The 12,663-nt window shown below is 43.3% G+C and overlaps 1 protein-coding gene across 2 annotated transcripts in view; it reads right to left on the minus strand.

Moving 5' to 3' along the window:
- Window positions 1-12,355, minus strand: part of LOC106607590 (dual specificity protein phosphatase 10) — a 28,153-nt gene extending 15,798 nt beyond the window's left edge. The window contains exons 1-2 of one of the 2 annotated variants that reach the window (XM_014204673.2): window positions 12,194-12,355; window positions 9,126-9,960 (exon numbers count right to left, since the gene is read on the minus strand). In XM_014204673.2, coding sequence (XP_014060148.1) covers window positions 9,126-9,912 — 787 coding nt within the window. In that variant the 5' untranslated portion in view covers window positions 9,913-9,960; window positions 12,194-12,355. Of the gene's footprint in view, window positions 1-9,101; window positions 9,961-12,193 lie in introns of both variants that reach the window. The other variant, XM_014204672.2, reaches the window with a different exon arrangement.
- Window positions 12,356-12,663: the final 308 nt, after the last annotated feature.

The following is a 12,663-nucleotide window of genomic DNA, read 5'->3' on the forward strand; positions in this document are numbered from 1 at the left end:
AGTATTGAGAATTTTGAAAAAAATATGTGCCCATTTTTAACTGCCTCCTACACCAACTCAGAAGCTAGAATATGCATATTATTGTTCAGGTTTGGATAGAAAACACTCTGAATTTTCTAAAACTGTTTGAATGGTGTCTGTAAGTATAACAGAACTCATATGGCAGTCAAAACCCTGAGACAAATTCTGACAGGAAGTGGATACCTGATGTGTTGAATTACCTTTAAGCCTATGCCATTGAAACACACAGGGGCTTATTAATTGTTGAGCACTTCCTATGGCTTCCACTAGATGTCACCAGTCTTTAGAAAGTGTTTTGAGTCTTATACTGTGAGAACTGAACGAACAAGAGCCTTGGAACGGTGGTGGCCGATTAGACTCTGGCGCGCAAGTTCATGTTGGGTACTCTCGTTCCAATACGTTTTAAAAGAGAATGAAATCATCCGCCTTGAATATTATTCATGTTCTGGTTAAAAAAGGCACTAATGATTTATGCTATACAACGTTTGACATGTTTGAACGAACGTAAATATTTTTTTCCCCCTCGTTTATGAAGACAAGTCCGGCGAGCATAGATCATGTGCTAACAACACGGAGCTTTTTGGACATAAATTATGAGCTTTTTCGAACAAAACTACATTTGTTATGGACCTGGGATTCCTGGAAGTGACATCTGATGAAGAGAATCAAAGGTAATGGATTATTTACGTAGTATTTTCGATTTTAGATCTCTCCAACATGGCGGTTAGTCTGTATCGCAAAGCGTATTTTTCTGGGCGCAGTGCTCAGATTATTGCAAAGTGTGATTTCCCAGTAAGGTTATTTTTAAATCTGGCAATCCGGTTGCGTTCAAGAGATGTAAATCTATAATTCTTTGAATGACAATATAATATTTTACCACTGTTTTCGAATAGTAATTATTTAATTTGTTGTGCTGCTTGACTGGCGGTTATTGGAGGGAAACGATTTCCTCAACATCAACGCCATAGTAAAACGCTGTTTTTGGATATAAATATGAACTTGATAGAACAAAAAATGCATGCATTGTGTAACATAATGTCCTAGGAGTGTCATCTGATGGAGATTGTCAAAGGTTAGTGCATCATTTTAGCTGGTTTTCTGCTTTTGGTGACGCCTGTCTTTGAATTGACAAAACATTACACACAGCTATTGTCAATGTACTCTCCTATCATAATCTAACTTTATGCTTTTGCCGTAAAGCCTTTTTGAAATCGGACAACGTGGTTAGATTAAGGCGATGTTTATCTTTCAAAGGGTGTAAGATAGTTGTATGTTTGAGAAATTTGAATTATGACATTTAATTGTTTTCAAATTTGGCGCTCTTGATATTTCACCTGTTGTTGATAGGGTGTACCAGGGGTGGGACGCTTGCGTCCCACATAGCCCATAGAGGTTAAACGTGTTAACCCTCGCAAGGCTGCCGGCCCAGAGAGCATCCCTAGCAGTGTCCTCAGAGCATGCTGGCTGGTGTGTTTACGAAAATATTCAATCTCTCCCTATCCCAGTCTGCAGTCCCCCACATGCTTCAAGATGGCCACCTTTGTTCCTGTACCCAAGAATGCAAAGGTAACTGAACTAAATGACTATCGCCCCGTAGCACTCACTTCTGGCATCATGAAGTGCTTTGAGAAACTAGTCAAGGATCATATCACCTCCACCTTACCTGCCACCCTAGACCCACTTCAATTTGCGTACCACCCCAATAGGTCCACAGGTGATCCAATCGCCATCACACTGCACAATCTCACCTGGACACGAGGAATACCTATGTAAGAATGCTGTTCATTGACTACAGCTCTGCATTCAACACCATAGTACCCTCCAAGCTCATCATTAAGCTTGAGGTCCTGGGTCTCAACCCCGCCCTGTGCAATTGGGTCCTGGATTTCCTGACGGGCCACCCCCAGATGGTGAAGGTAGGAAACAACATCTCCACTTCGCTGGTCCTCAACACTAGGGCCCCACAAGGGTACATGCTCAGCACCCTCCTGTAATCCCTGTTCACCAATGACTGCGTGGCCATGCACACCTCCAACACCTCCAAAACAGTTTTCACATTTCATTAATGTATGAGTAAATCGTAACTACCATTTGGTATCCCTCCTTATGGGTAAATTAACTACCATTCATACATTTCACGAACAATTCTCAGGAAATCAAAAAAAAACACTGTTCGCCAAAAATATCAACCACATATGTTTCATGGTCTATGTACATTGCACGGCCGAAAGTATGTGGAAACCCGCTCGTCGAACATTTCATTCGATGTGGTTGAGGTCAGGGCTCTGTGCAGGCCAGTCAAGTTCTTCCACATCACGGACAAACTGAAATGGCCCACCCACACAGAGAGTGTGGTGAAGAAGGCGCAACAGTGCCTCTTCAACCTCAGGAGGCTGAAGAAATTTGGCTTGTCACCTAAAACCCTCACAAACTTTTACAGATGCACAATTGAGAGCATCCTGTCGGGCTGCATCACTGCCTGGTACGGCAACTGCACTGCCCATAACCGCAGGGCTCTCCAGAGGGTGGTGTGGTCTGCACAACGCATCACCGGAGGCAAACTACCTTCCCTCCAGGATACCTACAGCATCCAATGTCACAGGAAGGCCAAAAAGATCATCAAGGACAACAACCACCCAAACCATTGCCAGTTCACCCCGCTACCACCCAGAAGGCGAGGTCTGTACAGGTATATCAAAGATGTGACCGAGAGACTGAAAAATAGCTTCTATCTCAAGGCCATCAGACTGTTAAATAGCCATCACTAACACAGTGAGGCTGCTGCCTATATACAGACTTGAAGTCATTGGATCAATAGTCACTTTAATAATGCCACTTTAATAATGTTTACATATCTTATATTACTCATCTCATATATATATACTGTATTTGATACCATCTAGTGCCTCTTGCCTACGCCGCTCTGTCATTGCTCATCCATATATTTATATGTATATATTCTTATTCCATTCCTTACTTAGATGTGTGTGTATTAGGTAGTTGTTGTGGAATTGTTAGATTACGTGTTAGATATTTCTGCACTGTCGGAACTAGAAACACAAGCATTTCGCTACACTCGCAATACATCTGCTAACCATGTGTATGTGACCAATAAAATTTGATTTGATTTGAAATGACACCCTATTCCCTATGTACTTTTGATTGAACAGTAGTGCACTAAGTAGCTAGGGAATGGAATGTTATTTGGGATGCATCCAAAACAGTTTTCACATTTCATTATTAATGTATGAGTAAATCTTAACTAACATTTGGTATCCCTCCTTATGGGTAAATTAACTACCATTCATACATTTCACGAACAATTCTCAGGAAATCAAAAAAAACACTGTTCGCCAAAAATATCAACCACATATGTTTCATGGTCTATGTACATTACACGGCCAAAAGTATATGGAAACCCGCTCGTCGAACATCTCATTCGACGTGGTTGAGGTCAGGGCTCTGTGCAGGCCAGTCAAGTTCTTCCACACCGATTTGACAAACCATTTCTGTACAGACCTCGCTTCGTGCACAGGGGCATTGCCATGCTGAAACAGGAAAGGGCCTTCCCCACAAAGTTGGAAGCACAGAATCGTCTAGAATGTCATTGTATGCTGTAGCGTTAAGATTTCCTTTTACTGGACCGAAGGCGTCTAACCTGAACCATGAAAAACAGCCCCAAACCATTATTCCTCCTTCACCAAACTTTACAGTTGGCACTATGCATTGGGGCAGGTAGCGTTCTCTTGGCATCCGCCAAACCCAGATTCTTCTGTCAGACTGCCAGATGGTCAAGCGTGATTCATCACTCCAGAGAACACGTTTCCACTGCTCCAGAGTCCAATGGCAGTGAGCTTTACACCACTCCAGCTGGGCATTGCGCATGATGATCTTAGGCTTATGTGGAGTTGCTCGGCCATGGAAACCCATTTCATGAAGCTCCAGACGAACAGTTCTTGTGCTGACGTTGCTTCCAGAGTGCTGACGTTGCTTCCAGAGTCGTTGTTGCTCCTAGACGTTTCCACTTCACAATAACACTTACAGTTGACCCGGACAGCTCTATCAGGTCAGACATTTTAAGAACTGACTTGTTGGAAATGTGGCATCCTATGACGGTGCCACGTTGAAAGTCACTGAGCTCTACAGAACGGGCCATTCTACTGCCAATGTTTGTCCATGGAGATCGCATGGCTGTGTGCTCAATTTTATACATCTGTCAGCAACGGGTGTAGATGAAATTAGAGGTCGACCGATTAATCAGAATGACCGATTAATTAGGGCCGATTGCAAGTTTTCATAACAATCGGACATCGGTATTTTTGGGCACCGATTTGGCAGATTTATTTATTTTATTATTTTTTTATTTTTATTTAACTAGGCAAGTCAGTTAAGAACACATTCTTATTTTCAATGATGGCCTAGGAACGGTGGGTTAACTGCCTTGTTCAGGGGCAGAAAGACAGATTTGTACCTTGTCAGCTCGGGGATTCAATCTTGCAACCTTACGGTTAACTAGTCCAACGCTCTAACCACCTGCCTTACATTGCACTCCACGAGGAGCCTGCCTGTTACGCGAATGCAGTAAGAATCCAAGGTAAGTTGCTAGCTAGCATTAAACTTATCTTATAAAAAACAATCAATCAATCAATCATAATCACTAGTTAACTACACATGGTTGATGATATTACTAGTTTATCTAGCGTGTCCTGCGTTGCATATAATCGATGCGGTGCGCATTCGCGAAAAAGGACTGTCGTTGCTCCAACGTGTACCTAACCATAAACATCAATGCCTTTCTTAAAATCAATACACAAGTATATATATTTTTACCTGCATATTTAGTTAATATTGCCTGCTAACGTGAATTTCTTTTAACTAGGAAAATTGTGTCACTTCTCTTGCAACAGAGTCAGGGTATATGCAGCAGTTTGGGCCGCCTGGCTCGTTGTGAACTGTGTGAAGACTATTTCTTCCTAACAAAGACAGCCAACTTCGCCAAACGGGGGATGATTTAACAAAAGCGCATTTGTGAAAAATGCACAATCGTTGCACGACTGTACTTAACCATAAACATCAATTCCTTTCTTAACCTGTTATGGCTAGGGGGCAGTATTTTCACGGCTGGATAAAAAACATACCCGATTTAATCTGGTTACCACTCCTACCCAGTAACTAGAATATGCATATACTTATTACATATGGATAGAAAACACCCTAAAGTTTCTAAAACTGTTTGAATGGTGTCTGTGAGTATAACAGAACTCAAATGGCAGGTCAAAACCTGAGAGATTCCTTTACAGGAAGTGGCCTGTCTGACCATTTCTTGAACTTCTTTTCCATCTCTATCTTTTACTAAGGATCTCTGCTCTAACGTGACACTTCCTACGTCGTCCATAGGCGCTCAGAGCCCGGGAAAAAACAGAATGTCGTCATCCCAGCCCCAGGCTGAAACACATTATCGCCTTTCTCAAGTGGCCGATCAAGGGACTCTGGGCTTAGGCGTGTGACCCGACCGCCCCCGCCTTTGTGATTTTTTCCTCTGTTTGCCGAAAAGGAGATTCCCTGTCGGAATATTATCGCTTTTCTACGAGAAAAATGGCGTAAAAATTGATTTTAAACAGCGGTTGACATGCTTCGAAGTACGGTAATGGAATATTTAGATTTTTTTTGTCACGAATTGCGCCATGCGCACGACCCTTCTTTACCATTTCGGATAGTGTCTGGAACGCATACGAACAAAACGCCGCTATTCGGATATAACGATGGATTATTTTGGACCAAACCAACATTTGTTATTGAAGTAGCAGTCCTGGGAGTGCATTCTGACGAAGACAACAAAAGGTAATGAAACTTTTATAATAGTAAAGCTGATATTGGTGAGTGCTAAACTTGCCGGGTGTCTAAATAGCTAGCCCGTGATGCCTGGGCTATGTACTTAGAATATTGCAAAATGTGCTTTCACCAAAAAGCTATTTTAAAATCGGACATATCGAGTGCATAGAGGAGGTCTGTATCTATAATTCTTAAAATAATTGTTATGCTTTTTGTGAACGTTTATCGTGAGTAATTTAGTAAAATGTTAGCGAATTCCCCGGAAGTTTGCGGGGGGTATGCTAGTTCTGAACGTCACATGCTAATGTGAAAAGCTGTTTTTTGATGTAAATATGAACTTGATTGAACAAAACATGCATGTATTGTATAACATAATGTCCTAGGGTTGTCATCTGATGAAGATCATAAAAGGTTAGTGCTGCATTTAGCTGTCTTCTGGGTTTTTGTGACATTATATGCTAGCTTGAAAAATGGGTGTCTGATTATTTCTGGCTTGGTACTCTGCTGACATAATCTAATGTTTTGCTTTCGTTGTAAAGCCTTTTTGAAATCGGACAGTGTGGTTAGATAAAGGAGAGTCTTATCTTTAAAATGCTGTGAAATAGTCATATGTTTGAAAAATTGAAGTTTTTGTATTTTAGAGGAGTTTGTATTTCGCGCCACGCCCATCATTGGATATTGGAGCAGGTGTTCCGCTAGCGGAACGTCTAGATGTAAGAGGTTAAAATCAATACACAGAACTATATATTTTTAAACCTGCATATTTAGCTAAAAGAAATCCAGGTTAGCAGGCAATATTAACCAGGTGAAATTGTGTCAGTTCTCTTGCGTTCATTGCACGCAGAGTCAGGGTATATGCAACAGTTTTGCCGCCTGGCTCGTTGCAAACTAATTTGACAGAATTTTACATAATTATGATATAACATTGAAGGTTGTGCAATATAACAGGAATATTTAGACTTATGGATGCCACCCGTTAGATAAAATACGGAACGGCTCCGTATTTTACTGAAAGAATAAACGTTTTGTTTTCGAGATGATAGTTTCTGGATTCGACCATTTTAATGACCTAAGGCTTGTATTTCTGTGTGTTATGATGTTATAATTAAGTCTATCATTTGATAGAGCAGTCTGACTGAGCAATGGTAGGCACCAGCAGGCTCGTAAGCATTCATTCAAACAGCACTTTCGTGCGTTTTGCCAGCAGCTCTTAGCAATGCTTCAAGCATTGCACTGTTTATAACTTCAAGCCTATCAACTCCCGAGATTAGGCTGGTGTAACCGATGTGAAATGGCTAGCTAGTTAGCGGGGTGCACGCTAATAGCGTTTCAAACGTCACTCGCTCTTAGACTTGGAGTAGTTGTTCCCCTTGCTCTGCATGGGTAACGCTGCTTCAAGGGTGGCTGTTGTCGATGTGTTCCTGGTTCGAGCCCAGGTAGGAGCGAGGAGAGGGACGGAAGCTATACCGTTACACTGGCAATACTAAAGTGCCTATAAGAACATCTAATAGTCAAAGGTATATGAAATACAAATCGTATAGAGAGAAATAGTCCTATAATTCCTATAATAACTACAACCTAAAACTTCTTACCTGGGAATAATGAAGACTCATGTTAAAAGGAACCACCAGCTTTCATATCTTCTCATGTTCTGAGCAAGGAACTAAAACGTTAGCTTTTTTACATGGCACATATTGCACTTTTACTTTCTTCTCCAACACTTTGTTTTTGCATTATTTAAACAAAATTGAACATGTTTCATTATTTATTTGAGGCTAAATTGATAGTATTTATGTATTATATTAAGTTAAAATAAGTGTACATTCAGTATTGTTGTAATTGTCATTATTACAAATAAATAAAACAATTGTCCGATTAATCGGTATCAGCTTTTTTTGGTCCTCCAATAATCAGTATCGGTGTTGAAAAATCATAATCGGTCGACCTCTAGTTGAGACCAGCCGAGACAGAGTCATGCATATCAGGAGATACAGGGTCGATGGAGCTCAGGGCTGAAGCTGAGTCGTTGGATTCCTGCAGCAGCAGATGTCTGCATTTCAGGGGAATTAAATCCGAAAAAAGACCAAGACATTCTGCTCTGCTGTAGCCCGCTCCCTGTTCCCCACCGCCGCAGACAGAGACGGACGCAGAGGGAGGGCGAAGGAGGAAGAAAGGGGGAAGGAATGGAGGAAGCCACCAGGTCGAGAGGAGAGGAGGGTAGAGAGGACAGTAGAGCCGTAGGAGGATGGGATGGCATCAAGGTGCTACAGTATGATCTCCCTGCAAGACGGCGTCTGCGAAGCAGACGGCAGACACATGTCCCAGCCCCCAACCCAGAACACAGCCTGCTGCTGCTCCAGCTCTGCACACACACAAACACTCACACACAGACACACACGAACCGAAGATATAAAATATGGCACTAACCCAGAGGCTGCTGCCTCAACAGGGCTCAGTATTTACGAACAGCTGCCTCCTAGTCTCTGCACAACAGCCAAAGCATGTTACATACCCTGGCAGGACTAGAGCTGCCTGCCAAATTAAGATCTCTCTCTGTGTGTGTGTGTGTGTGTGTGTGTGTGTGTGTGTGTGTGTGTGTGTGTGTGTGTGTGTGTGTGTGTGTGTGTGTGTGTGTGAGAGAGAGTGTGCGTGTGCCTGCGTGCGTGGAGATGAAGCAGAAGTGTCAGTTTAGGCCTTCATACTGTAATTTTATATGGGTAGTAGAAATTAAATTACAGTGTGAGTTACAGTGAAAGAGTCTTATACACAATGGAGGCAAGACAAAGTCCTTACATCTACTTTACACCTAACATAAGCCTATTCATCAGGGACATACATTCAATAGCAAATATCACCATTGCACCTCCAACTTCATTGCCTATTGTCATCTAAACCTCTATCTCCTTCACAACAGAAGCATAAATACTCTGGAAAAGGACTCGGACGGACCAAATTACTGCTACGTAAACCAATCTCTCTCATCCTCTCAGAGACAAACCAGAGCTCTTAAAAAATTGTCTCTAATTAAAACAGTCCGGTAGGATTTTTATATGAAAGACCTCATCCTCGTCTTTCAACAATTCCAGTTAACATCCCTGGTGTTTCTACATTGACTCACTGAAGCGTCGACACAACCTCCGGAGAACCTCAAGATTATGATCTGAAAGGCAAAACTGATGCTAGATCCGCACTCCTACACTACCTTATCTGAGACACTTTGTGAATATAAGCCCAGAACTTCGTCCTACCTTTGAGAACAATGGGGTCCTTACCCTCCCTCCTCAGCGAATCCAGGACCACATGGAGGGGCTGCGAGGAGGTCACCCTCTGGGGATCCATGGTGTTTTCGTCGTACACCACGATCTCTTTGGAGAAAATGCTTTTGAAGGAGTCCTTGCCGGAAGACTCGCGGCACGACAGGAGGTCCAGCACTGTGATCTTGCCCTGCTGCAGCCGCCGCCGGCTGATCTTGTCCGAACAGTTGATGTGTACCGCGCCCTGGATGTGGCTCTTGTTGTACTCCATGAAGGGTCGGCAATCAATGATGACCGGGACCGGCCCGACCAGGTGGCCCATGGGGCATCTGGCCATCCGCTTGGCCAGCTCATTGGGGTGGATGACCCGGATGGTGGACCCTAGAGCCTTGGGTGGGCCTGAGGTGAGACTGAGGTCGCTAAATGCCTCATGGTGGACCATGCCCATGGGGTTGGAGGAAGAGGCGGGTCCAGCATAGCTGAGGTTGGGGCTGCTGGCGCTCACCTGGCTCTGGTGGCTCTGCTGGTGGCGCTGGTTGTCCTTCTCGTAGGTGGTGACCGAGCAGCAGCTGGCACTGCTGCATCCACACGACAGGGAGCGCGTGGAGCCGTTGGATGAGGGCATATACGTGAGGTTGGTCGCCCGGATCTTCACCACCGTGGTGCTGATGACCGTTGTCTTGCTGCCGTGGCTGGTGACGGTGGTGTCCAGGTAGCTGGTGTCCAGGCACAGTCGGAGTTCCTGAGGTCGGATCGGCCTTGGCAGCGCCACCACAATTCTGTCGTCGAGGGGAGATGGAGGCATGGGGAGGCTGAGGGTCGGGACGTCTACGGAGAACTACATGAAGCCAGTCTACATGGGGAAAGATTGACAGAAGAAACAAAATGTCAGGGCTTGCGTGCATAAAGCATTTCAGAGTAGGACTGCTGATTTAGGATATGTTTTGCCTTTTAGATAATAATCAATAAGATCATTGACACGGAGCTTGAAGCTAGACCAGCACTCCAAGATGCTTTATGAATATGGGCTTAGATTAGGATTCCATTATAGACTAGAGGTCTTCATGGGTCCACCTTAACCTGAATACCCGAGCCCGAACCGGGACTCAAGCAGGCCCGGATCCAAAATTCTAACTTTTCCCTCAGGTTCAGGTCGGGTCCTGTTTGATTGTCATCGGTCTCGGGTCTATGTAACTGCAATTGATAGACCCAAGTGGACCCGAATGGACCTGACCACGGCTCTGCATAGCCTATAGCATATTTATTTTACAGTAATAAGGTGAATCTGTTCACTTTAGAAGGCCTAGCCAACATATGAAGACCAATTCATTAACGAGAAGAGCAACGTGGCTGATAATCTTTTTTTTTTTATTAAGGTCCAATTGGGTCTGATATAGTTGTAGTCGGGCCCATTTGGGTTCGGATCTGATTGTTCAAGTCCGGGTCCCCCTTTCCTTACAATTATTGTGTTGTATAGCACACTGTGTTACTTATACAACTAATATAAGGACAGGACATGAGACGGGAGTAGATTTATTTTTTATTTTACCTTTATTTAACTAGGCAAGTCAGTTAAGAACAAATTCTTATTTTCAATGACGGCCTAGGAACAGTGGGTTAACTGCCTTGATCAGGGCAGAACAACAGATTTGTACCTTGTCAGCTCGGGATTCGAACTTGCAACCTTTCCGTTACTAGTCCAACGCTCTAACCAAATTAACGTGGGCATTGTTTAATGTGTTTCACAGGAAGAACATTCCAAGCATTTCAACGTAGGTAAGCAAGAGGGGGTTACAGGTGCCCTAAAGGGACAAAACTAGAATATCAATACACAACAGATTGGATCCATTCGGCTCCGGGTCTGATTGTCCTCGGGTCCGTTCGGCCCAGTTAAACCAGAGAAGACTTCTGCTATAGGCTACGTGGGTAGAATCAATAATAACCGCAGCATCTATCGAATAGCATGGAGGTTTGTTGATGACCAATGCCACTGACTCTGGGGACAGTGAATGAGAAACTAAACAGCTACAGTCACCAAATATCTGCTAAGTAAACGTCTGCAAGACAACTGCCACAGTCATGGGACTATGCAGGTAAAACAGAGCGCCTACTGACCATTTAGTGAAGGTGGATATAAACCATAGACTATGTGATATATGTGGAGTTTCCAATGAATATGTAGCCTATGAGCAAATAATATAATCGTCACAAATATGTGCAGGTCATACGGGGTTTGAAATTCACAGAGCAAATGGCTGGACTACGCAGCTAGGCTACTGTCAATTTCACATTGCAGTGCAATAAGGCTATGCATTTCAGGTGACAAAAATACTGGAATACTGCTTCAACGTGTAGTAGAGCTACGCCGCAGTTTGGTCTCTCCCTCCAAATCACATCTGGGACAGTCATGGGGTGCGCGAGAGGCTGCTTAAATTTCATCAAACGTTGTAATAATAACGATGTAATAAGCCTGGTCCTCATATCAAAAGACTCCCATGGTCGCGTCGTCCGGCCCGTGCATTTAGTGTCCAGCTGTTTCAACTGGCTGGTAATGTAAGAATAAATCACAGGGTGTACATTCATTGAAGAGACCAGCATGAGGACGTGCTGAGAATAAAAGTATGGAGGGCTTCGGCGGTACAGACACGGTTTGATTAGATGAAACATGTCAATTCCAATTCAAAGACGCCGCGGTTGGACAGCACATATTTATCTCATATAGTGAAACATTGTATCATTTGTAGTGATAGTCTAGTCTGGATCATTTTGGCAACATTGTAGCCAGTAACAGATATTTGTTAAAAGTGATAGTGAAAAGCCAACAGTTTATCATCTGACAGAGGTTGACATGAAGGAAATTAGTTCATGCAACGATCTAAAGGATATAGGATATCGAATAGCCTATAGTTTCATGTGAAATTCCCAATATCTGAAATCGTTCATATTTAACGTTAGCACTGTTATGAGTTGAAATTGCTGAGTATGGTCTGTTCATGTTGATAACGTCAGCGTAATTTCTATACAACTTGTAAGCCACATACACTGTGAAGGGTCGCCTAATAAAGGAATTTTAAAAGTGTACTTACATTTTTGTAAGACAATATTTTGGGTGCTCCGGTTGAATGTTGACGAATTTTATTTGTGCTCAATGTTGATTCCATTCAGCCTTTCCCAGTGCCGTGGATCCGCAACATTTTTACTTTTAGCCTGTTCCCCAGTAATAATATACAAGGGGTTCAGCCAACCTAGAGAAGTGGCACTTTAGGATTGGCACGGGTATGAGCCAATAAACGACTTCATTAATATTAAATTAGTCGTTTTGTACAGTGAGAGCGCAGCGAGAACCAACCCAGTAGGGCGTGTTCCGCAGCGGGTCTTAAAAATCGGCTAGGTAGGGGTAAATCTCAATTGTACCACCTCGTGTACTCTCTCTTGTCTCCTCGCCTCCTTCTCAAAACACATTGGATGAGAAAGTCAAAGGGGAGGGACATTTGGCTTTCTCATCCAATGGATTTTGAGAAGGCGAGGAGAGCAGAGACAGGACGCGAGGAGTTAG

This window comes from Salmo salar, chromosome ssa06 (assembly GCF_905237065.1).
Source record: "Salmo salar chromosome ssa06, Ssal_v3.1, whole genome shotgun sequence".
Taxonomy (NCBI): Eukaryota; Metazoa; Chordata; class Actinopteri; order Salmoniformes; family Salmonidae; genus Salmo; species Salmo salar.